Genomic DNA, 26,924 nt, shown 5'->3' with positions numbered 1-26,924 from the left:
TTAGAAAATTCACGAAAAGATAACAGGCAATTCCAAATTGGGAGAGCAAGTGCCGTCAAGACATAAGAAACATTGGAAAGATCCCCCAAAGCATGAGAGAAACAGGGAAATGAATGAGAAGAAAATGCAGTCAACAGTACTTCCAAATACTGCTACAAAGGTAAACAGAGCCAGAAACTTCTGTGCATTTGGCAGCAACTCTCAAGCAATGGGTAGAACAAAATCAAACCATGATCATGGCTCACAGCAGCCTTGACCTCTTAGGCTCAAGCAATCCTCCCACCTCAGCCTCCCAAGTAGCTGGGACTACAGGCACATGCCACCATCTCTGGCTAATTTTTGTATTTTTTGTAGAGACAGGGTTTCACCATGTTGCCCAAACTGGTCTTGAATTCCTGGGCTCAAGCAATTTGCCTGCCTTGGCCTTCCAAAGTGCTTGGATTATAGGCGTGAGCTACCATATCCAGCTCAGAAGAAGGTATTGTTATCACAGGATATGACAGCTGCATGTATGTTAATGCCCCAGAAGACCTTCTAGTGGGACAAGATATGGACGTGGAAGACAATGAAATTGATGATCCTAGCCCTGCGTAGGCCTAGGCTAATGTGTTTGTGTCTTTGATTTAGATTTTAAGAAAAATCATTAGAAGTGGAAAAAATTGTAAAATAAAAAAAGCTTACAGAATGAGGATGTAACAAAAGAAAATATTTTTGCACAGATATACAATGTATGTGTATTTTAAGCTAAGTGCTATTACAAAGGAGTCAAGACCTTTAAAAATTTTTTAAAGTAAAGAAGTTACAGGAGGCAGAGCTTGCAGTGAGCCGAGATCGCGCCTCTGCACTCCAGCCGGGACGACAGAGTGAGACTCGTCTCAAAAAAACAAACAAACAAAAGTTAGAGTAAGATGTGGTTAGTTTATTGATGAAGAAAGAATATTTTCCAATATATTTAGTGTAGCCTAACTGTACAATGTTTATGAAGTCTACAGTGGTATGCAGTGATTTTCTAGGCTTTCACATTCACTAATCACTCATTCACTGCCTCGCCCAGAGCAACTTCCAAGCCTGCAAGCTCTATTCAAGTTAAGCGCCCTATAGAGGTGTAGCATTTTTTAATCTTTTATACTATGTTCTTACTGTACCTTTTCTGTTTAGACACACCAATACTTACCATCATGTTACAACTGCCTGAAGTATTTAGTACAGTAACATGCTACACTGGTTTGTACCCACAGCCTAGATAGCCTCTACTATCTCAGACTGTGTAAAAGCACACTTCGTGATGTCCCCACAACGAGGAAATCGTCTAAGGACGCATTTCTCGGAATAGACCCCTGTCATGTAACAGCACATGACCATATGTCTATGCTGGTTGGTGGTCAACGTGCCCATGAAGATGGCCATTTCTTTGCTTCACAAGCAACCACACCACACCCTCAAACCACAGGCTTTCTGATTATACCACAGTTTATATCTTATATAGGCTTTCACAAAAGTGAAAGATTATCCTAATGCTGATTTTCTAGTAATTTACTGCTTATTTTACTGAAGGTAAAGTAAAACTTTCTAAAAAAAATTTTTTTTTTTTTTTCCTTTTGAGATGAAATCTTGCTCTGTTGCTCAGGCTGGAGTGTGGTGGTTTGATCTCGGCTCACTGCAACCTCCCCCTGCCAGATTCAAGCAATTCTCCTGCCTCAGCCTCCTGAGTAGCTGGGACTACAATCACCTACCATCATGCCCAGCTAATTTTTGTACCTTTAATGGAGATGGGGTTTCTCCATGTTGGCCAGGCTCAGGTGATCCGCCCACTTTGACCTCCCAAAGTGTTGGGATTACAGGCGTGAGCCACTGTGACCAGCCAAAATGTCCTAAAAACTTCTTTTGAATTTCTGAAACTTAAAAATATAATTAATTCAGAAACCCTACAGCCTAAAGAAGCCCAGTTTAAAGAATCATCTGTAGTCCTGGGAAAAGAAGGTTCCTCTAACCTAAAATTTAGTAATGCTAGTTTATAGTGTGGAAATAATGTTCTAAAACCTAAAGGTTGTCATAAGCACTCCATCTACTAACTAATATGTTATAAAGGGGAAAGGAAGGGAGAGTGTAAAAGATATTTTTTTAGAAGGTGTTTTGGTCTATTGTATAGAATCCAGGTCAGTAGTTCTCAAATTATGGCACTGGGAACTACTGATATGCTCCAAAAGAGATAGTCTATTAACAATAAGTATAAAACTGTGGTCAATTAACAGTAAGTACAAACACTGGATCACATGCAAAAAAACGTGGCTAATGAAAACAGTATTTAATCTTTCATAAACTATGAAAAATGTGTGGGTATTGAAAGCTACAAGAATGCATTTCCTACCAGGTGTGAAGCCTTACTACAAAAGCTGTTGTTTGAAAAAAAACAACAACAAAAAACAATATTCAAATAGACTTACACAAGTAGGCCAATGAAACGGAACAAATTCCAGAAACAGGTCCACATGTAAACATGGAATATGACAGAGACAGCCCTATGGACCACTAAGAAAACTATGTATTATTCAAGGAATTACTGTAGTGTTGCTATTCTTATTTTTTAAAAAAGAAAGATGGAAACTTCCTTACATCACACTCAAAAATAAATTTGAGGCAGAATAAAAAACCAAGAGTGAAGAAAAAGGATTTATTTCCAGGCCCAGCGGCTAATGCCTGTAATCTCACCTGTAATCTCAACACATTGGGAGGCCAAGGTGGGAAGATAACTTGAGCCCAGAATTCTAGACCAGCCTAGACAACACAGTGAGACCTTGTCTCTACAAAAAATCAAAACATTAGCCAGGCGTGGTGGTACACTCCTATAGTCCTAGCAACTTGAGAGGCTGACGTGGGACAAATGCTTGAGCCATGGGGTGTCGAGGCTGCACTGAGTCGTGATCTCGCCACTGCAGTCTAGCTTGGGCAACAGAGTGAGACCTTGTCTCAAGAAAGAAAAAAAGCAATCAATAAATCTATTAACATGTAAAACCTCTGCTTAACAAAGACAATAGAAAGAGACTGGAAAGAGACAGAGGAATTCGATTACATTTGTAATATTTTATTTCTTAAAAAAGATATTTGAAATATATGTGGGAAATATTACAAATGAAAATATGGGTAACTGAGTGATGAGCACCCAAGTGCTTCTTCTGTTAGTTGCTGAATTTTTTATTGACAAAATTCTTGCCTATGGGGTAGCCCTGCTCTTTCCATGGAGCAGCCAAAAAAAGAAAAGAAAATTAACAGCTACTTCTACTCTGTCAGTCTCCTTCTAATAACAAAAGAATAGCACATGGACAACAGTAGTTAATCAGCATCAAATGTATCCCGACTCCTTAACAGCAGCCCTTAGGAAAAAGAATGCAGATTCTGAAAACCAGAGAGGAATTCGATTCATCAGGATCTACCTACTTGTAACACAGCAGAAGCAGTGCAGCAACTGGAGGAAGCAACTTTTCCAGTTAGCATAGGACTTCACAAATTTTATAACATCAGAGGCCACTGGGCAGAGAACGTCTCTTACCTCTGATAGCTGTGTGACAATATAAAATTACTGTCTGATCTAGGAAAATATAATGCAAATAGAGTGACATATTTTTTCGTTTATAACTTTTCCTCAGTGTAGCAATTTGACTTAATCGTGTGACACATATGTATACACATACACAATGTTTGTGTATACATTTATATATATAAATGTGTGTTTGCATATATATACACATACATATCTCTATATGGTTGTACACTATTGTGTATATGTATGCATGTATAAGGTATCTCCCCACATTATATTAGCTAGCATTTCTCAAAGGCTGAAAATTAAAGCAGTATGACTTACACATTTTTTAAATGTACTTTAAAAAAAGGCCAAGGTTTACTACATTAACTTGGTGCCTTACTAAACAATCTTCTTAACAATTCCTTGCAAAATAATAGTGACAGTATAAAGCAAATGCAAAACATGTAAACATGAGATGTAGCCACCAGAAGATATAAAGGGCAAAGGCTGAATCTAAAGCAACATTTCCTCAAAGTATATTCTGTGAATACTAATGTATTAGTCATGTGGGCTAGTCATAATGCAAAGGTACTTTTTTTTTTTTTTTTTTTTTGAGACGCAGTCTTTCTCTGTCACTCAGGCTGGAGTGTAGTGGGGCGATCTCAGCTCACTGCGACCTTTGCCTCCCAGATTCAAGCGATTCTCCTGCCTCAGCCTCCCAAGTAACTGGGACTACAGGCGCGTGCCACCAGGTCCAGCTAATTTTTGTATTTTTAGTAGAGACAGGGTTTCACCATGCTGGCCAGGCTGGTCTTGAACTCCTGACCTCGTGATTGGCCCGCCTCGGCCTCCCAAAGTCCTGGGATTACAGGCGTGAGCCACTACGCACACCGCAAATGTGCATTTTTAAAGGCTTTGACCAGTTGTGTTACTAAGAGGCCCATTTGAATATTTATCTCAAAGTTTTCCAAACTTATCTGGCCATGAATCCCTTTCTCTCCAGTTACACTTGTTGGTATCTGGTAGAATTAATGTTCTGTTTTTAAGGCGCTGGCTGAAATAATTCATTTTTCTCTTTCCTTTTTTAATAGACTCATTATAAAACAAGTCTAAGACCCAAGCAATTTTTGGGCCCAGTGCAGTGGCTCATGCCTATAATCCTAACACTTTGGGAGGCTGAGGTGGGTGGATTGTTTCAGTCCAGGTGTTCAAGACCAGCCTGGGCAATGTGGCGAAACACCATCTCTACAAAAAAATAGAAAAATCAGCCAGGCGTTGTTGCACATATAGTCCCAGATACCTGGGAGGCTGAGGTGGGAGGATCAGCTGAGCCCAGGACATTGAGGCTATAATGAGCCGTGATCGTACCACTGCACTGCAACCTAGGCAACAGAGAGAGACTCAGTCTCCTAAAACAAAACAAAACAAAACAAAGAAAAAAGAAAAACTCCCAGCAATTTCTCTATTTCCCAAAGAAAACTAATTGAAATTTAACCCTTTTGTAACACATCTATAAATCATTTAATATCTTCTCTCTGACAGAAGAGCAAATAATATTTCCAACTAGGAAAGCAAAAATTTAAATCTTATGGTTTATTCTAAAGCTATTACAAAAGAAAATTAATTTTAGCAAATAGAAATTTTAGAAGCAGCTAAGTTATACTAATACATTTCTAAGAATGTAAACCCAGTAAACCACCACAAGGCTCTCTTGTAACTTCCCATACTTAATTAGTATTTAATAATTACAGAATGGTACTTAAATTCTCAAATCATTTACACAAAGCAGATAATACTTAGGTAGAAAATCCAAAGATCAGTTCTATTTGCCTTTGGAATGTATTGTGTTTCTGTAACAAATTCACCTATTTATGTTTTCCTTTAGTGAACACTACATGTAGTTTTCTTTATGTCAGCATATGTAAAAAAAAAAAAAAAAAAAAAAAAAAAAGAAGTATAGTCCAAGCCTGTGCTGAAAGGCAAAAACTAGGTGGGTTCAAACTAAAAATAAGATTCGGCAGGGTAAAGGGAGGGAGACTAAGAAATGATTTAAAAAGATCTTAGCACAACTCAGGGGAGGAAAAAAAAATCACTTGATTTTACCTAAAACAAATTGAAAATCAGGAAAAGACAATGAACACATATATTAAGTCACTAATATAGTAACCCAGGCATATAGTAAAGCACCAGTAGGAAAAAAGAAAGAAAACTATTCTTTACAATTTAAACTTCTTAAAATCATAGGCCTGTAAAATTACTACTACTATTTCAGTAATTTTATAATAAAGCAGCAAGCCTACTGCTTTGAAGGGGAAAAAAAGCAACAAAGAGCTTACTATAAAGTTTTCAGTAACACAAAATCAACAATAATATATGAATACCATAAAGAAAGAAAAATCCCTTAAAAGAGCCCAATAATTCCAAAGGCTTAAAAAAAATTCTCACAAATGAGGGACAAAGAATCAAGTAAAGATAAAATAAATTATGATGCTATTTCAATGCCAACATCTATCCTGAATTTTAAAAAGAATATATAGGCTATAAAGGGATTTTTTTAACTGCCTTTTTTTTTCTTACTAAGAAATTATAAATTATAGGGGGCCGGGCGCGGTGGCTCAAGCCTGTAATCCCAGCACTTTGGGAGGCCGAGACGGGTGGATCATGAGGTCGGGAGATCGAGACCATCCTGGCTAATACGGTGAAACCCCGTCTCTACTAAAAAATACAAAAAACTAGCCGGGCGATGAGGCGGGCGCCTGTAGTCCCAGCTACTTGGGAGGCTGAGGCAGGAGAATGGCGTAAACCCGGGAGGCGGAGCTTGCAGTGAGCTGAGATCCGGCCACTGCACTCCAGCCTGGGCGACAGAGCCAGATTCCATCTCAAAAAAAAAAAAAAAGAAATTATAAATTATAACAGTAGAGCTTAATTTTTTTTTTCAATGACTAGTAATGGGAAGGGCAAACAATAATCAAAGGATTTTCTACCCTCAAATCAAACTGCTCACCAACGAATAGCTAGTCCAGTAAAAGGTCATAAACATTATAAAGAAAGACATAAACCGTTGTGAACTTGATGATTTGCACAGGTGAAACTTTAAAAACTAACTCTTTTAAGGCACTTAAGAAACATACCACTAAATCTTGATCTTGAAGCAAGTTACAGATTGCTTCATAAAGCATGGGTCTTAAGTCAGACTTGAATTTCACAGAAATCCACTGACCGATGAGCCAAATCACCCTGCGCCGCAATGGCTTATACCTAAACAGGAAAAAATCATCAAATTAAAATGTTAAATATTTTAAGAGGTCTATTTCATTTAGTATAATTTATCATTTAAATCTAAAATGTAGTAAGAATGCAATCTGCATTTTTAACATAAAAGCTTAAAAGCGGGTGTGCTGGCTCACGCTTATAATCCCAGCACTTTGGTATGCCACCCAGGAGGACAAATCACTTGAGGCCAGGAGCTGAAGACCAGTCTGGGCAACATGGTGAAACCCCATTTCTACTAAAAATACAAAAATTAGCAGGGCATGGTGGCATGCTCCTGTGGTCCCAGCTTCTTGGGAGGCTGAGGTACAAGAATCCCTTGAAACCCAGGAGACAGAGGTTGGCAATAAGCCAAGATTCTGCCACTGCACTCCAGCCTAGGCGACAGATCAAGGCTCTGTCAAAAAAAATAAAGCTTAAAGGCTACTTCTAAATGTACCACAGTACAAAATATTAACAATGAAGTCCTGATCTAAATAAATTAATATTATTAAAATTTTTAGTACTTAAAAATTTTTTCCTAGGCATATATGTTGCAATCCTGATTCTTTTATCTTAAAGAATCGCAAAGTAGATATGTTTCATAAAAACCAAATCCATTTGTTTTTAGCTCAAGTAACCAAAAATAGTGGCAATGCCCCAAACTCTAAAACTGGAAAGCTTCCCAAAAATAATAATAAAGAAGCTCCTGTATTTAATTTTCTACTCCAATTCTGTTAATACTATGAAGATTATTTTCAGAACAATGTAAGAAACTTCTAGGCTTATATAAAACATTCATATAAATTTTGTGGTTTCAACTAAGCTAATTTTGTAAGAGGTACACAATAACAGAATGTGACTCAGATTACCAAAATAACATATATTAACATTTGCAAAACATTCGCAGTAGCATGCATATACACTTCTTTCTCTCATCATCTTTGCTAAAAGAAATGAAAGCTCGGGTAAGGAGAAAAATCATGCAGTTCAAAACATTTGTGTCCAAGAATTTCACTCATGAAGTACCTTATTATGTAAATTTTAGTGGCAAGATGATAAATATTTCTGGGTATAAATGAAACACTTTTTTCCCCCCCAAAAAAACCACAATTCTAAAAGATGATCAAACATATAGGGAAAAAAATGCTCATTAAAGTTGCAAAAACTGGGCCGGGCACAGTGGCTTACACCTGTAATCCCAGCTTTTGGGAGGCTGAGGCGGGAAGATCGCTTGAGCTCAGGCAGGAGTTTGAGACCAGCCTGGCCAATATGATAAAACCCTGTCTCTACCAAAACTACAAAAAAACAGCTGGGCATGGTGGCACACGCCATGGTCCCAGCTGCTCAGGAGGCAGAGGTGGGAGGACCACTTGAGCCCGGGAAGTAGAGATTGCAGTGGGTGAACATCATGCCACTGCACTCTAGCCTGGGTGACAAAGTGAGATCCCATCTCAAAAACTAAATACATAAATAAATAAAAGTCACAAAAATATGTATGTAAGTATTCCCGACCCCAAGAAGTTTGTAACATACCTAAAGGAATTAAAAAACACAAAGTAGTGTACTAGGACTTTAGAAAAGGAAGAGAAGAAATGGGCAGAGACAGACGGAATCTGGGCAGGTCTTTGAGATAAACAGTATTGGAGCTGAAGGGTAAAAAAATGTCATTTCAAGGGACAGAAACTGTTTGAACCAAGTGACACAGGCAGAAGTAACAACTTGTGTAGAGTGAAGTAAAAGCACCAAAGAACCATCGATTTTGGGAGTAAGACCATATTAGACTCTCTGTTCCAGATAAACAGAATGAAACTCAGAAAGGTAAAATTCCAAAGTCACAGACACATCCAAACAGAGGTAAAATTATAGATCACTTTGCTATTCAATGTGTGCATTGCCTGATCTGTCCCAGACCAGCTAAGTCAAAACCTAAACTTTAACAAGATTAACAGGTGACTCCTATGTACATTAAAGTTTGAGAAACACTGGTCTACATCAGCTTTGTCCATTAGAAATACAATGCAGGCCATGTATGTTATTTTAATTTTTTAGTATCCACATTATAAGAGGAAAAAAATGAATAAAACTTTATTAATATTTTTACATATCCCAATATATCCAAAATATTATCATTTCAACATGTAATCAATAAATATTTTACATGGCTTTAATCTTTAAATTTAAATTAATTAAAATTGGAAAGTTGTTTCCTCAGTTGTACTAAGCACATTTCAAGTGTTCAATAGCCACACGTAGGGAGCTTCTGTACTGGACAGTGAAGATCTTATACTAAATAGCCTCTAGGGTTCAAGGACAACTAAACTGCACATTTGTCTCGCCAAAAGTTCTCTCTCCATCAAAGGCTCACTAGCTCCCTGAGACTAAGTCAGAGTCTATTTTATTCAACACTGCCTATGGGACATGGCAAATTCCAAGTGTTAAAAATATATGTTAACTGAATAAATGATTGAATAACTGAAGAGATAAACAGCTACTTACTGGCAAGAATGGGAGTATCTCCAACTCTACAAATTTTGTGGCTCTAAATGTGACCTTCTGTACGTTCGTTAGTTTACAAATATTAACTGTCTGTCTATGACTACATTCTAGGTATTCTGATAGGCCGCAGGTATACTGAAGTGAATCAGTAGAAGTGTACCTTCAAACTAAGAAAAATGCCCCTTAGAATTTTTTTAAATTATGCAATTTTAAACTAAGAAATAATTTTATAAACTATGAACGAGGTTTTTCCTTTCATTTTATGTATTCTACACCTAAAATTTAAGTAAGTAGGCAAGTGCTTAAATGTATCTAAAACCTAAGAATTGGGCTGGCCAGGTGTGGTGGCATGCACCTGTAATCCCCGCTACTCAGGAGACTGAGGCATAAGAATCTCGTGGACCAGGGAGGTAGAAGTTGCAGTAAGCTGAGACTGCACCACTGCACTCTAGGCTGGGCAACAGAATGAGACTCTGTTTCAAAAAAAAAGCATTGGGCAAATGTGCTATTAAATGTACTAAATTCATTTATTTTGTCATTCATAGTACTAAATGTAATATGAATCTGTACTATTTAATTAGGTACCTCAACTAGACCTTAAAGTGTACTTGAATACTTTTGCCATGATGTCTCTACATTCTACTCTACTGTCTTCCCAGAGACTTGCAGTATGCATTATGTGATCCCAAGACACACCTTTCACAGATGTTACTTTGATTAGGCTACTTCTGACACTAGGCATACCTCTTGCTAAGTTTCCAATTGTCTTTTTCTTAGGTATAGTTTCTTGAATTCAGAGACCTCCATCCTCCCTCATCTTTGCATAAAGTCCTCCTTTTCTCTCACAAACTACCTGATACGTCAAATACTTCCTAGATGTCAAAATTCTTATTCCTTTCCACATAAGACATTACTTAACTCATACGATTGCATTTTTTAAATTGTAAGCCATTTTAATACCTTCCTGTCTTCATTAATAGAATAAATAAGGAAAAGTAAGTGGATAATTAATACAAAATTTTATACTTGCCTATTGTGAATGACTTGTAATTCTGGAAGAAGCTGGTTTTTAAACCACTGATCAAAATCAACACTGTCAAAGAGCTCATAAGCAGCTAATCCAACAGCATTATACACTGAGAAGAAAATTTAAGAAAAAAATTAAAGGTTTCAGATATCAGATCTGCAAATGAGTGTATGAAACATACGTTAATTAAGGGAAACACACAGTATGTTAATTAGGGTAATTATTTAAGTAGACATTTTAGAAACATTATTTTACTTCATGTTTTTCCTAAATACTCCTTACTACTTTCAAACAGAAAATTCAATTCATTCTAAAATATTTAAGTCCAACTATAAAAATGATAAAATAATGGCTGCTTCTAAAATGGATGTAATATTTTATGACCTGGTCCCTACTTAACTCTCTCCAGTCTCAACTCAACCCTTAACCCCAATGCTTCAGTTAAACCAAAATAGTCACAATTCAAATTCTAACTGTGCTTCCTCCTCTTTCCCTCAAGTCTTTGTGTCTTTTGCTCCATCTCCCTGGAATGCACCACCCTCTTTCCACCACCACCTCCATGCACATGTAACTCCTATTTATCCTTGTGTTCTCCCATTACACTTCTTTGGGAGTCTTTCCTTAGACACACCAAACTACCTGGTGATCATCACCTACTTTAGCATTAACTATCCTGTATAGCATTATTATAATGCATTATCTTTTTACTTGATTATCTCCCCAATCAGATTGTTCCCATATTTCAGTTACTCTTATATCTCAACACCATCAGCATAAAATCTACCACAAAACAGACTCTCCATCTACTGAATAAATAAATGCTTCTAAATCACTTAAGTTTAACATACCAGCATCTTTGATTAACAGTGCATTCATATCTTCCACATTTGTGGGTCCTTAAAAAAAAAATAGGTATCAGTAGAAGCAAATAAAACTGGATTTTTAAAAATTTATATTTAAACACAATTTGTTAGTTTCCCAATTCAATTAAGTACAGCACATTTCATGGTATCAAACATGGACACAGGTACAAAGGGAAAGTCTAAGTTTTATGATTATCATTAGAGAACACAGGATTAAAAACCAAATGTTATAACAAACAACATTCTAGAAAATATACACTACAAAATGCTAATGTGCTATATACCACAAAATTATTTTTTTTTTTGGAGACAAGGTCTTGCTTTGTCACCCAGGCTGGAGTACAGTGGAGTGATCTCAGCTCACTGCAGCCTCAGCCTCCTGGGCTCAAATGATCCTCTCACCTCAGCCTCCTGAATAGCTGGGACTACAGGTACTCACCACCAGGCCCAGCTAATTTTCCTAATTTTGTAAAGACAGGTATTTGCCACGTTGTCCAGGCTGGTCTGGAACTCCTGGGCTCAAGTGATCTGCCCACCTCAGCCTCCCAAAGTGCTGGAATTACAGGCGTGAATCACCATGCCTGGCCAACACTCACTTCTGACAACATGCTCTTCTCTAGGATACACCACCACACCTGGCATTTTTACAAGGCTTTTACTTCCTCATATCCCTATAGGTGAAAATCTCAGGTTCTGTCCTTAAGATCCTCTTTTGTTTTCCCAAGGTTCCTTATATACATGCACTTCAAAAGTACATCTCTATCTCCTACCACTTCTAATGAGGTAACTGTTTCCTTGTCATGAAGGCTCAAAAGTTTAGGATCATCTTTGATCACTTTTCCTTCCCTAGCGCATTCAATCAGTTGCCAAAAGTCAATCAAGTAACAATAGTTACTGAATATGCCCAGCACTGGGAATAAAGTATAAACAAAACAGACGTGATCAATGCCCCTAGGACTTAACAGTCTAGCAGAAAAGACAGAAATCATAAATCGATGTTAGTTAATAGGCAGATAATTCATTACTTGTGTATAAAGTGTAATGATCAAGTGTCAAAAATTTACATCAATATTTTCTCTCAAATCCATCATCAATTCTTTCCATTCCCATTGCTACCATTCTGAGAGGCTAACACTTACTATTTTAACCTTTTCTCACTATTTCTCAACAACATGCTCCAGATAGACTTTCTGCAAGCAATACGACTACTGTTTTGCTTTTGCTTCTACTGCATTTATTACAGGAAAATTTATCATCTTCCAAACTATAATTCAAGGTCTATCTCAAATGCCACCCCTTGGAAGATAGTAAGTTTCAAAATTGTTTTTCTCAAATTCATATTCATTATATGACACAGGAAACAGTACCATATGCATTGTAGGCACTCAGACTATTTCTTAACTAAATGTTAAATAGATTAACTCAAAGTTACTCACAAAATATGCCTTACCTTGAAGTGTTTGCATCATTTCTAGAAGTACAGGAGTAAGAGTCTGATTATATTCATGGAATATATCTATAAATAATACTTCAGTGCATGGCTGCAGAGGGAAAAAGACAAATTTCCCATCAAAACAGTTGCATACTATATTGACTAATTCTATAATAAAGCAAATACTCAATCTTAAAATCCTAAAACTCTGAAAATGTTTCCAACTTTTGATTTGTTAAAAAAAAAAGTAAGATTACCATTTTTTGTAACCAACACAAAGGAAAACAAAATCGAATTATAATCAATAAGAGAAACTTGATTTCCTTATTTCAATTATTTGTCATTACGCATTCAAAAACTTAAAACTATGGCAAGCAAAGTGTACATTTTAAATTAATCATATCTTAAATTTAAAAAGCATTCTGTAGCCACTCGTTTATAGTTTAGTACTATAAATGGCTGACTATCCAAGAATTTTTTTTTTTTTTTTTTGAAGACAGAGTTTCACTCTGTCACCAGGCTGGAGTGCAGCGGCACGATCTCAGCTCACTGCAGCCTACACCTCCTGAGTTCAAGCAATTCCCCTGCTTCAGCCTCCCAAGCAGCTATTACGTATTTTCTTAGCAATGATATAATAAGCAAAAACAGGAACTCCAATTTGCCAAATAGAGTAGTATTTCTCTTAACAAACACAAGCAGTAACAGAAATTAGTGTTAGCTACATTTAAAAACAAAGATTCATTTGGTTCTAAAAAGTACTGAATCACTTCACATTGCATGCTGGTATCAAAACATCTCATGTACCCCATATATATATACACCTACTATGTTCCTACAAAAAAATTTTTTAACAATTATTTTATTTAAATTAAAAAAAAGGAATCACTAGATGGTTCACAATATTTACATTTTTTAATTAAATTTTTAAGGTTTAGTGTGGTGTTTCAAAAGGAACATTATAGACATACACACCGAAATAGGGTCAGAGGATGTGTCATCTCAGATATCTACTTCAAAACCATTAACATTGGAAGATGTTTACAGGAAGCTAAAGTAGCCATGAGTTGATAACTAATAAACTAGGTTATCATGAAGGGCTCATTATATTATTCTATTTTTTAGTATGTTTAAACTTCTCCGTAAGAGAAACTTTTAAAAATTAAAGGAATGAAATTGTTTAAAGTTTTAAAATCACCAGTAATCTCTCTGGTTAACAAACTGTAAGTTTACGAGTCTAAAAACATTAAAGATAATATTTTTAGAAAACAAATAGCAAATTCTGTAAATTATGTAAGCACAAATCTTAAAAAGAACAGCTCAAACATCACATCTGTAATGGTAAAACATTTGTCATATTAATAAATGTGCTGTAAAAGTATCCTCTAACTGAAAGCAATGGGTTGGTCTCTGAGAATCACACTAAGTGGTAAGAGAAACAACATACCAAAGGAAACTTTACTAATGAAATACATAGAAGGAAAAAATTCTAGCTTAAGAGTGGCAGCTTTTACTTTGACAAACATTTTCTGTTTGTGCAATGACAATTATTTCCCAAGCAATGGGAAAGATGAAGAAAAAATTCATTTTCAAACTCCAAGTTAACAAAAAGAAAAAAATTCAGATTAAGTGTCATAATTTAATATTAATATAGTTCTTAGTTTCTTATAAACAGTTTCTCATCTGTCTGACTTAATGTTGGGAATCTTTAATTTCTTTTTTTTTAAAAGAGACAGGGTTTTGCTCTGTAATCCAGGCTGGAATGCAGTGGCATCATCATGGCACACTGCAGCCTCAACCTCCTGGGCTCAAACAATCCTCCTGCCTCAGACTCCTGAATAGTTGGGACTAGAGGTGTGCGCCACCACTCTGGTCTAATTTTTTTTTTTTTTTCTTTTTTACTTTTCGCAGAGACAGGGTCTCACTATGTTTACCAGGCTGGTCTTGAACTTCGGGGCTCAAGCAATCCTCCCACCTTGACTTCCCAAACTGCTAGGATTAAAGTGTGAGCCACCATGCCCAGCAAGTGTTTGGAATCTTTAATAGAGTGTCATTCTCTACTAAGAGCTTTAGAAGGATTAAGCTTTCCCCCATCAATTTTTCTTGCAATTAATACTTACCCTCAAACTATATTTCCAAGAATCTCCTCCTGTTTCTTCCACTGCTGCAATTAAAAATATGTAATAATGACATTTTCAACATCTTGGTTTGGAAAACGAAGATCTGAATAACATCAGTATAATATTTCTGTGAACTGTTCTAAACATAACTTTAAGAGCAAATCCTTGGGAACACAGGCCTTACACAGGTTTTGTTACTATATGCTACAGATCACAGCTGTGTATCTCACAGTCGTCTATTAAGTGCTTACTATATCCATAAGCATTCTCATTTTCGACAACAATGCTTTATGGAAAAAAGCTCAAAGTACTTGTCATTTCCAGGGCATCTGCTATCACCCGATCCAATACCATTACAATTCTGAGAATCATTTCATTTCAATACAGTAATCATGTTTCACTAGGTACAATGATTACTCACATTCTCCATAAATGTCTTGTATTTATATTTAAATTTAAAGTAAAATACTTCAGGGTTCTTAAAAATTTAGGGACTTAATGCTTCATGTTACAATATTGTATGTACTATATAAAGAAAGCAAATCGAAACAAGATGTTTCAGAAAAAAGCAAAAAAAATTAAAAAAAACAAGAAAAGACATGTTGTACAGTACAATCCTGTATTAAAATTATTTTTAAAAACCAAAAGGATGGCGAAAATAAGTATTACAAAAAATTTTGGGCACTCTTAAAATATTAGGAAACATCTGTAACTACGCAAGGGCATCCAACCAAAGAGAAAAGGGAGGCTAAAATCTAGCCTATGTCCCACCATAGCATAAGTAATTCACACACAAGTGCTTTATTAGACACATGATTCCTTGATTTTCTACAGCAAGGGTCCCAGTAGACTTATTCCACTTATCTATCCAGTGCTAAAATTCAAACAGATACAAAGATGTCCTGTCCAAAAAAAAAAAAAAACTATTCAAAAACCTCCAAATTTCTTTGCAAGAATTTCTACAAATAAAAAATATGGAATTAATCACAAAACAGAAACTGACTTGATATGAGAGAGTTAATTTTATATTTTTGTTTGAAACTACATATTTGTAAAGGAATCTAAAAACTAAAAACGTCTTTTCCTGGACAAAATCCTACATCATATTTGTGTAAGTCATTCATTTTCTGCTTCTCAATTTGTTCTAAAGGATAACAAAGAAAGAGTAAGTTAATTTTAAAAAACCAAGATTTCCAGATCAAAAGTGCTGTATGAAAATACAATATTATAACTATCACTCAAACAGATATTTATAGAAAGGGGAGAAAAGTCATGCTAACACTAAGAAATTAATTCTTACTAAAGCCTTCTGGGTCTTCTTCCCACATTGTCAGTTCTTCTTCAGTTAACAGAAAATAATGAGAGACTAATCTTCTACATATCTCTGTCAAAGTAGGATATGTGAAGAATGCCATCTTAATCTTATGGGCTTCAAGAGTTTCAGGGCTGCTATCTGGAAAAATGAAATTTCCAAGTTAATTGTATAGCCAAACATTGTAGCCACACTGGATTATGTAATTTAAATAAACAAAAAATACACTCAGGGAAAAAGTTATACTTGTGCATAAATTTTCATTTTTATTATAAACAAATCTCAAAGATACTCTTTCCTTACAACATACCCACATCAATCCTGCTTCTGTCTTACCATTACAGCTTGTATATTACCATGCAATACTATCACGCCACATTGAAATGACTTCCTCATATATAGAGGATATGGGGGGTGTGCGTGTGTTTCTCTCTCCCCCTACCAACAAGACTTCTTCATTCACTTTGGTACACACACATATGAATGAATTTCAAATAATACAACAATTTAACATGTCTAGAAACAACCACCCTTTATATAAAGTCAGAGAAAGCTCTTATTTGTTCAAATGAATACACCCAGCAATATGAGCAGCAGTGATGACTATAGTACCTAATTCTTAAAAGTCCCTAAGCTTCAACCAACTTGTGCTACAAAAAATGGCTTATTAAATGTACTACATTGTTTTTAAAAGCTAGTATAAACATATTAAAATCTATAATCCTCACCTCTATTTCATGTCCTAGCAACAATTTATTTTTCACACTAAAATAAAAATTTTTTAATTATATAAATATAGCAATTATATCACACTTAAGATTAAAATAATTCTTTTAAACTGTCAGTAAAGCAATTACCTTCAAAATTTTTGGATGGCTTATAAGCATAATTTTTGACAATCATCTTAATAAGATTCATACATTGGACAATGAATCGTTCAAATGTAACGCCTTCACCAACTTCTGTAAAAACATAGCTTACAGAAAATTCCAGTGATCTCTGAATTAGAGGAGTAAATGAAAAGGGATGCTGATCCAAGAAGTCTAAAAGCTGTAAAAAAAATAAAAATAAAATAAATAAAAACTAAAATGTATTTTCCCCAAATTCATATTGAAATATAATCACTTCAATTATAACTTTACTAACAATCATGTAGCAGTCTGAACCTTAATGTGGAGTCCAAGTTCACTCAGTTTTCACATGTATCATAACCCTTCTTGAGGCACATCATATAATGTGGATTATGTTAGATTATATCTCATAATAAGAACTTTCTATTATTTTCAGTACAAAAACCAAAACAGACCCAATTCATACTTAATTTTATAACAATGGGTAAATATGATACAAAATGCTTAAATATGCAACAGATAGACCTTTAAAAGTAATAGACTAAGACAAAGAATTTAAATATTATCTTCCCTTTCCCATATGAACTATATTTTAATGTATCATACAGCTGATGAGGGAGACGTCTTCCTTATAGAATTTCAGCTAATAAATGCAAAAGGAGTAACAGACTTAGAATGCCATCATTTTGTAACTCCTGATCAAATAATGAATCTAGGCAAATGATGATCAACGCTGTTAAAATAGGAGAAAAGCTGCTAAGGAAAGTTGATAGATCGCTCATCAATCTTAGCCACAGAAAAAGAAACCAATGAAAACAAAGACACAACATACCAGAATCTCTGGGACACATTTAAAGCAGTGTGTCGAGGGAAATTTACAGCACTAAATGAACACAAGAGAAAGCAGGAAAGATCTAAAATCGACACCCTAACATCACAATTAAAAGAACTAGAGAAGCAAGAGCAAACAAATTCAAAAGCTAGAAGAAGGCAAGAAATAACTAAGATCAGAGCAGAACTGAAGGAGATAGGGACACAAAAAACCTTTCAAAAAAATCAACGAATACAGGAGCTGGTTTTTTTGAAAAGATCAACAAAAGTGATAGACCACTAGCAAGACTAACAAAAAGAGAATAATCAAATAGATGAAATAAAAAATGATAAAGGGGATATCACCACCAATCCCACAGAAATACAAACATCAGGGAACACTGTAAACACCTCTACGCATATAAACTAGAAAATCTAGAAGAAATGCATAAATTCCTGGACACATACACCCTCCCAAGACTAAACCAGTAAGAAGCTGAATCACTGAATAGACCAGTAACAGGCTCCGAAATTGAGGTGCTAATCAATAGCCTACCAACCAAAAAAAATCCCGAACCTGACAGATTCACAGTCGAATTCTATCATAGGTACAAAGAGGAGCTAGTACCATTCCTTCTGAAACTATTCCAATCAATAGAAAAAGAGGGAATCCTCCCTAACTCTTTTTATGAAGCCAGCATCATCCTGTTACCAAAGCCTCACAGAGATACAACAAAAAAAAAGAATTTTAGACCAATATCCCTGATGAATATCGATGTGAAAATCCTCAATAAAATACTAGCAAACCGAATCCAGCAGCACATCAAAAAGCTTATCCACCATGATCAAGTGGGCTTCATCCCTGGGATGCAAGGCTGGTTCAACATACGCAAATCAATAAACATGTGCATCACATAAACTGAACCAAAGATGAAAACCACATGGTTATCTCAAAAGATGCAGAAAAGGCCTTCGACAAAATTCAACAGCCTCTCATGCTAAAAACTCTCAATAAACTAGGTATTGATGGAACATATCTCAAAATAATAAAATCTATTTATGACAAACCCACAGCCAATATCATACTGAACGGACAAAAACTGGAAGCATTCCCTTTGAAAACTGGCACAAGACAGGGATGTCCTCTCTCACCACTCCTATTCAACACAATGTTGGAAGTTCTGGCCATGGCAATCAGGCAGGAGAAAGAAAAAAATGGTATTCAACTAGGAAAAGAGGAAGTCAAATTGTTCCTGTTTGCAGATGACATGATCGTATATTTAGAAAACCCCATCATCTCAGCCCAAAATCTCCTTAAGCTGATTAGCAACTTCAACAACATCTCAGGATACAAAAATAAGTGCAAAAATCACAGGCATTCCTATATATCAATAACTGACAAACAGAGAGCCAAATCATAAGTGAACTCTCATTCACAATTGCTTCAAAGAGAATAAAATACCTAGGAATCCAACTTACAAGGGATGTGAAGGACCTCTTCAAGGAGAACTACAAACCACTGCTCAATGAAATAAAAGAGGACACAAACAAATGGAAGAATATTCCATGCTCATGGATAGGAAGAATTAATATCATGAAAATGGCCATATTGCCCAAAGTAATTTATAGATTCAATGCCATCCCCATCAAGCTACCAAGGACTTTATCACAGAATTGGGAAAAACTACTTCAATGTTCATAAGGAACCCAAAAAGAGCTCGCATTGCCAAGACAGTCCTAAGCAAAAAGAACAAAGTTGGAGGCATCACGCTACCTGACTTCAAACTATACTACAAGGCTACGGTAACCAAAACAGCATGGTACTGGTACCAAAACAGAGATATAGACCAATGGAACAGAACACAGTCCTCAGAAATAACACCACACATCTACAACCATCTGATCTTTGACAAACCTGACAAAAACAAGAAATGGGGAAAGGATTCCTATTGAACAAATGGGAAAACTGGCTAGCCATATGTAGAAAGCTGAAATTGGATCCCTTCCTTACACCTTACACAAAAATTAATTCAAGATGGATTAAAGACTTAAATGTTAGACCTAAAACCATAAAAACCCTAGAAGAAAACCTAGGCAATACCATTCAGGACATAGGCATGGGCAAAGACTTCATGACTAAAACACCAAAAGCAATGGCAACAAAAGCCAAAATTGACAAATGGGATCTAATTAAACTAAAGAGCTTCTGCACAGCAAAAGAAACTACCATCAGAGTGAACAGGCAACCTACAGAATGGGAGAAAATGTTCACAATCTATGCATCTGACAAAAGGCTAATATCCAGAATCTACAAAGAACCTAAAGAAATTCACAAGAAAAAATCAACCAACCCTATCAAAAAGTGGGCAAAGGATATGAACAGACACTTATCAAAAGAAGACATTTATGCAGCCAACAGACACATAAAAAATGCTCATCATCACTCACCATCAGAGAAATGCAAATCAAAACCACAATGAGATACCATCTCACACCAGTTAGAATGGCAATCATTAAAAAGTCAGGAAACAACAGGTGCTGGAGAGGATGTGGAGAAATAGGAACACTTTTACACTGTTGGTGGGATTGCAAACTAGTTCAACCATTGTGGAAGACAGTGTGGCAACTCCTCAAGGATCTAGAACTAGAAATACCATTTGACCCAGCCATCCCATTACTGGGGATATACCCAAAGGATTATAAAATCATGCTACTATAAAGACACAGGCATACGTATGTTTATTGTGGCACTATTCACAATAGCAAAGACTTGGAATCAACCCAAACGTCCATCAGTGATAGACTGGATTAAGAAAATGTGGCACATATACACCATGGAATACTATGCAACCACAAAAAAGGATGAGTTCATGTCCTTTTGTAGGGACATGGATGAAGCTGGAAACCATCATTCTGAGCAAACTATTGCAAGGACAGAAAACCAAACACCGCATATTCTCACTCATAGGTGGGAATCGAACAATGAGAAAACTTGGACACAGGGTGGCGAACATCACACACCTGGGCCTGTCGTGGGGTGGGGGAATGGGGGAGGGATAGCATTAGGAGAAACACCTAATGTAAATGATGAGTTAATGGGTACAGCCAATCAACATGGCACAATTATACATATGTAATAAACCTGCACATTGTGCACATGTACCCTAGAATTTAAAGTACAATTAAAAAAGAAAAAAGAAAAAAGAGACAACCAGACATTGTGTGCCATATTGCATGTGTGCATGTCATACAATACACAGCAATACTTATAACATATTCTTGCCATCCCTGCCCTATCCCCACAAAAAAAGCCTGCAAGTGACTAAGCCTCTACATCTAACTACCAACTTACAAGAAATATGGGAGGAGAACTGTGGAGACTAAAGAACATGTTTAAAAAAGCATATGGAGATAGAAACAATCAAATTCAAAACATGAAAAAGTACAGAAAATTACCTGTTACCTCAAGAAATAATAGCAAGGAAATAACTTTGGAACAGATGGAAAGGGAGCTAATGCAACTTGAATACTGATTCAAACAAACTATAAAGAATTCATGAGACAATCAGAGATATCTAAAATCTGACTAGAGATTTAAATGACATTAAGAAGCTATCACTATTTTTTAAATATAAGAATTGTGTTAAGATCCTATTTAAAAAAAATAAAACAGGCCAGGTGTAGTGCTCACGCCTGTAATCCCAGCACTTTGGGAGGTGGAGGTGGGTGGATCACTTGGGCCCAGAAGTTCGAAATCAGCCTGGGCAACATGGCAAAACCCTATCTTTACCAAAAATACAAAAATTTAGCTGGGCGTGGTGGCAGGTGCCTCTAGTCCCAGCTACTTAGGAGGCTGAAGTGGAAGGATCACTTAAGCCCACAAGGCAGAGGTTGCAGTGAGACAAGGTCACACCACTGCACTCCAGCCTGGGTGACAGAATAAGACCCTATCTCAAAACACACCCATGCACAAAACAAAACAAAACAAAACCCTACCACTTAAAGACACACACTCAAATATTTACAGATAATGCTAGATAACATCTGGGATTTGATTTAAAATAACCAGCAAGGGTGGGAGGGGAAAGAAGCACACAGACAAAGTAAGACTGACTGTGGCCATATGTTGGTAATAGTTGCTGAGTGATGATGTTATGAAGACTCAAAGTTACTCAATTCTATTTATAGTAACTTCATCCTATTTTGAAATATTCTAATTTAAAAAGCTTTAATAAATTCTTAGAGATCATAAATATGAATCTCATAAATGAAATTGCTTCCAACATGTTATGTAAAGTAGAATTACAGATACCGTCTATCCATGTCATTACCTTAAGAAAGAGCTGAAAGAACTGAAAAATCCCACAGCTAAATAAATGTGTTTTCTAAAAGAGATCATCCAAATAATGCTCTTTAACTTTTACTTATGTAATTGATATACTGAGTAGGGACTGTGAGGTAGCAGAGCTGCAGGCAAGTGTCAGTGATACATATTGTATAGTCCTCTTTGACTAAGCACATCATCCTGTTTTACTTTGCTTTGTGTTTTTTTAACAGAGAATCTGAGTCAATTTGATACTGTATCTTGGAAGATTAGGTGAACTTCTGTTGTTGAGGCTACTTGGAACAAGAAAAACGAAGACAACTGAAACTAAAGGTAATTACTACCTAAAACACAAAGATAAAAAATAGCTCATTTCTGCTCCTTTTCTCCCCTCCCAGGGAATAAGCAACCCCTCCCCTATTATCGAATCTTTAATTAAAAAGGGAAACAGATTACAGATTTAGGTATTCCCACCTATCTTCAAGTACCTATTTTACTGCAAGTAGTCCCCAAGCTAGATCTTTCTAACTGCTGTAACCCAATTTTTGCACTTCTCCCAATCCTTCAAGCCCAAAATTTCATAAAAATTAATGTTTTAAAAAATGTAATTATACACACTGCCTACCACAGTGCACCCCCTATAATTCCACTCAAAAGATACTTAGTATGGACAAAGATAGTCTGATGGTCATTCTGAACATACTGACTTCCTGTCTGCTACATTTGATCTGCTTCTAGCTGAACTGCACTGCTATCTTCATCTCCACTTTCTCCGGTGGGTCAAAGAATAACGAGCTTTGGAAGAATCAAATACTCTAATATTAGAATTGATTTTTTATGTATCAAGGTGACTTACACTATGACATGTTATATAAATTTAATTATTATATGTATTCTAAAGTACATATAAAAGCAATTTTTAGCTTTCCTATAAGGAGTCAGAACATAGGTTTCCTTACACTAAAGGGAAAATAGTTATAAAAATATCATTTTCCATTCTAAATTTGAATGTGCATTATATTTGAGAAAACAAGTTTTTTAAAAACTTACCACTTTAGTAAAAAGAATGATGGTCTTTTCCAGTCTATCTCTACACACATTATCTGTACCTATACTTCTACCTGTTAAAAATACATTTCAAATATTAGTAGAAGTTAATAATATTCTGTAAGTTCACAATCAAAACAACATCAAAACTTTTACAAAAATAATATTGCTGGTTTTATTTTTGCATATTATGCATTATGAATTAATTATTTAAAAAGCAATACCAAGATTTACACCGAATGACACAGTAGCCCTCTGTGCCACATTATACAAAATTAATCCTAATATATGAACTGAACTCACTTTTATAGTAAAAGAATAGTCGTTTTAGCAACGAATCATGGATAACATTTAAAAACTAAATGTCACAGCTGAAGTACAACACACATGTGTAAAATAAAGCACTCAAGGAGTAACATACTCATTATCATTTTTCCTGTATCTTCTGACAAATTGATTCTGATAATTTCCCTGGCGTGATTTTTTTTTTGTACATTCAGAACAATGTCCACCAGCTCATCAGCTACTCTGCTCTCTAATAATACTCCTCATATTCTGTTTGTTCATTTGTCTTATTCTCTCCTGGAAGGGTTTGTATTCTTCCTTCTGCCACGCCCACAAGGATGGCCAGAGAAAAATGACTATTTTTAGAAAACGTAACTTACACAATATGAACATTCCTATTCATCTTTGCATGCATAGTACCCAGAACAGTGTCTGCCAAAAGGCTCAACAATGTTTTACTAAATTGAAACTAACATAAAACAATCAGTAGCTCCTTAAAAGAGAGTAGACTAAGATATCTTCTCAGGATAGCAAATCCCCATACACACACATACACACAATTTGTGCGTGCACACATGTGTATGTCCAAATAAAGGTGCTTACAATCACATGGAAGAAGAAGATAACAAACAGACCACCAGTAAAATACAACACAAATATAAATGCTATAGTCTCTCACATGGGATAGTAAATAATAAAGGATGCTAAAGATAAGCCAGTGGAAGTTAATGAACAAGGGATTTACAAAATGAAACTGTCAGTTAAGGAAATTTATATCACAGTGATATGCAGCAAATACTAAAAGTGAAAGAGTCTACAAGAAGTCTAAACAGGATTTGGCATATAGTCTATAGGTCATATTTGTTATACATATGACTGTTGTGAACATCTGCCTGGAAAGGGGTAGCCACAGAAGAAATATAGAAAAGGGAACAAACACAAAATAGATTTTTTTTTTTTCTTGAGACGGCATTTGTTCTGTCACCCAGGTTGAAGTGTAGTGGTGAGATCACTGCTCACTACAGTCTCGACCTCCCAGGCTCAATCAATCCTTCTTGAGTAGCTGGGACTTCAGGCACACACCACCATGCCTGATTAACTTTTTAATGTTTTTTGTAGAGACAGGGTTTTGTCATGCTGCCCAGGCTGGTCTCCAACTCCTGGGCTCAAGCGATCCATTCGCCTCAGCATCCCAAAGTGCTGGTGTTACAGGCGTGAGTCACCATGCCTGGCCTCAGAGAAATCTTTTTTTAAAAATCTGTTTTGGTCAGGCAAGGTGGCTCACACCTGTAATTCCAACACTCTGGGAGATGAAGGTGGGCGAATCGCTTTAGCCCAGGAGTTTGAGATCAGCCTGGCAACAAGGCAAATTCCTCTACACTCATTACCAGTGCAGTAGTCTCCTCTTAGTTTTGCCTTCCCCAGTATCAGGTGCCTGCAGTCAATCACAATCCAAAAATATTAAATAGAAAATTCCAGAAATAAACCATTCTTAAGTTTTCAATTGTGCAGTATTCTGAGTATGGTGATAAATCTCAAGTTGGCCCACTCTGTCCTGCCCCAGACGAGAATCCTCCCTTTGTCCAGCAAACCCCAGCTATATACACTAACCGCCTGTTAATCACTTAGTAGTCACTTTGGATATTAGCTCGAAAAAGCATAGTACACATAGGGTTTGGTACTATCTGTGGTTTCAAGCATCCGCTGTAGGTCTTGGTTTGTAGTCCAAGGAGGGACTTCTGCATATGAGACAAAGGCTAATCTTCTAACTTAACTTCAGAAAGTTGATACAAAATACTCATTTTAGCTACATATAGGATCTCTGCAGCTATCAAGTGCTCACTCAGGGGGGCAATTTGACAAGAGACACTTTCTCCAGATTTACAAGTGCGCAACAGAAGCTATTAACAAATAAGTATCTATTAATCCCTCATTAATCCTAGCTATTAATGAATAAAAATTCTACAGTAAAAAGGACTGCAATGAAAGTACTTACTGCATTCCAGAAACTGTTTTAGACGTTCAAATATTCCATGTAAAAAACCCTAGAAAAGAATATTATTCGAAATATCTCAATTTACTGTTATAAAAATTTACCTTGTACCTTTTTCAGGGATACTAAAACAAATCTATTACATCACTTTAAAAAGTTAGCTGAAGAAAAATAAGTTAAAATTAGCTAAGCAAAAAACAATTCACTATTATAAACAAGGAAACAACTATAGTATTTCATCTCTTCAATACCTCATTTAGTTACATACATCACTTTGCAATAAATAAAAAATTACTTTCTAAGCATCCTGTTTCACTAAACACTCTCTATTCTCCTTACTTTGCTTTAATTTTTCTTCACAGGCTTTAAATCCCTTGAAATACTGCATTTGTCCATTTATTATGTGGCTCCTTACATTAGAATATAAGCTCCCTGAGAGCCAGAACTGTGCTCTGTTTACTGCAGAATCCTGGAACTTTGTTTGGCAATAATTAAGTATTCAAAAAATGAATGCATCGTACCAAATATTTACACCACAGTTCCTAACTCCAAGTATATGACACATTGGTCCTCAGATACTAGTATTAGATAGGCATCAACATATACCAGCTAGGTCTAATGGACCGTTATTTTTGAAAACATATTCTAAGATATGTTTTGAATAATTAACAGGAATAAATAAAAATAGTGAAAAAAATTAAAATTTTTAATAAGAATTTAAACATAGAAGACATCTTTGTATCAATAAATGTTGGCATACAAACATCATAAAAGATGTCATACACTCTATTAGCAAATGAGGTGGTCTCATTTTGTCATGAAATACTGGATGATGGTGGCTTTCCTAGAAAATAATTAACTCTAGAATGCCACAATTCCTCTCTATCCTCAGAAATATATTGTTCATTCATCAATTCTTGAGTTTGAGAAAATTCAACTAGGATACTATTATCTGAAGACTTAGTGTCTGAGATTTTACTTAGACAATCAATTTCATTGTTAACATTAGAGTCAAGAGTACTGCTCTCAGACTCTAAATACCCGTCCACTGACTCATCAAAAAACTAGTAAACCTTTTCCTCTGTCAATTTCCTTCCCGCTCTGTCATTTCAGGTAGAAAATGTAAAATTCTGAATTCTCAACTATGTTAAATAAAAGCTAAAAGCAGAGGAAAATGAATGTTTCCAGTCTTCCTTTATACTTTCCAGAAACGGGACGCAATACAATTAATACAATTTAATTGTGTTAAATTAATTTAATTGGCAACACAATTAAAAAAAGAAGAAAACTTCAGGATGACAACTTCACTACTGCATCATCTTCCATTTTCATACGATTTCTGTCTTTTTAAAGCATAGTTGACAATAATTTATAATGAAAAAGTAACAACAGAACAATGAAACAGCAAAAGGTTTCAATTTAAAAGAATAAGATCACTAAGAGATCCCATGTCTCTTAAATTTATAAAAGGGTCCAATAGTCCTATTCTCCAAAGAAAGTAAAAAATTATAAATGCCACCGATTTTAAAAGCCATCATATCAAGGTGCCTGCCTTCAGAGCCCAGAATCTCACCACTGTCATGTATCGTTTC

The 26,924-nt window shown here is 35.7% G+C and overlaps 1 protein-coding gene across 5 annotated transcripts in view; it reads right to left on the bottom strand.

Annotated features, from left to right (window-relative positions):
* The window catches only part of IPO11 (importin 11), a 228,075-nt gene that overhangs the window by 139,502 nt on the left and 61,649 nt on the right, over nt 1–26,924 (bottom strand). For all 5 annotated transcript variants that reach the window (XM_021939382.2, XM_021939383.2, XM_021939384.2 and 2 more), the window contains exons 8-16: nt 25,336–25,384; nt 23,058–23,128; nt 16,880–17,072; nt 16,011–16,163; nt 14,711–14,754; nt 12,612–12,702; nt 11,147–11,194; nt 10,302–10,407; nt 6,655–6,781 (exon numbers count right to left, since the gene is read on the bottom strand). In XM_021939382.2, the coding sequence (XP_021795074.1) occupies nt 6,655–6,781; nt 10,302–10,407; nt 11,147–11,194; nt 12,612–12,702; nt 14,711–14,754; nt 16,011–16,163; nt 16,880–17,072; nt 23,058–23,128; nt 25,336–25,384 (882 nt within the window). The remainder of the gene's footprint in view (nt 1–6,654; nt 6,782–10,301; nt 10,408–11,146; nt 11,195–12,611; nt 12,703–14,710; nt 14,755–16,010; nt 16,164–16,879; nt 17,073–23,057; nt 23,129–25,335; nt 25,385–26,924) is intronic.

Source organism: Papio anubis, chromosome 5 (genome assembly GCF_008728515.1).
Source record: "Papio anubis isolate 15944 chromosome 5, Panubis1.0, whole genome shotgun sequence".
NCBI lineage: Eukaryota > Metazoa > Chordata > Mammalia > Primates > Cercopithecidae > Papio > Papio anubis.
The sequence above is the reverse complement of the archived record's forward strand: the minus strand, read 5'-3'. Positions and strand labels throughout refer to the sequence as shown.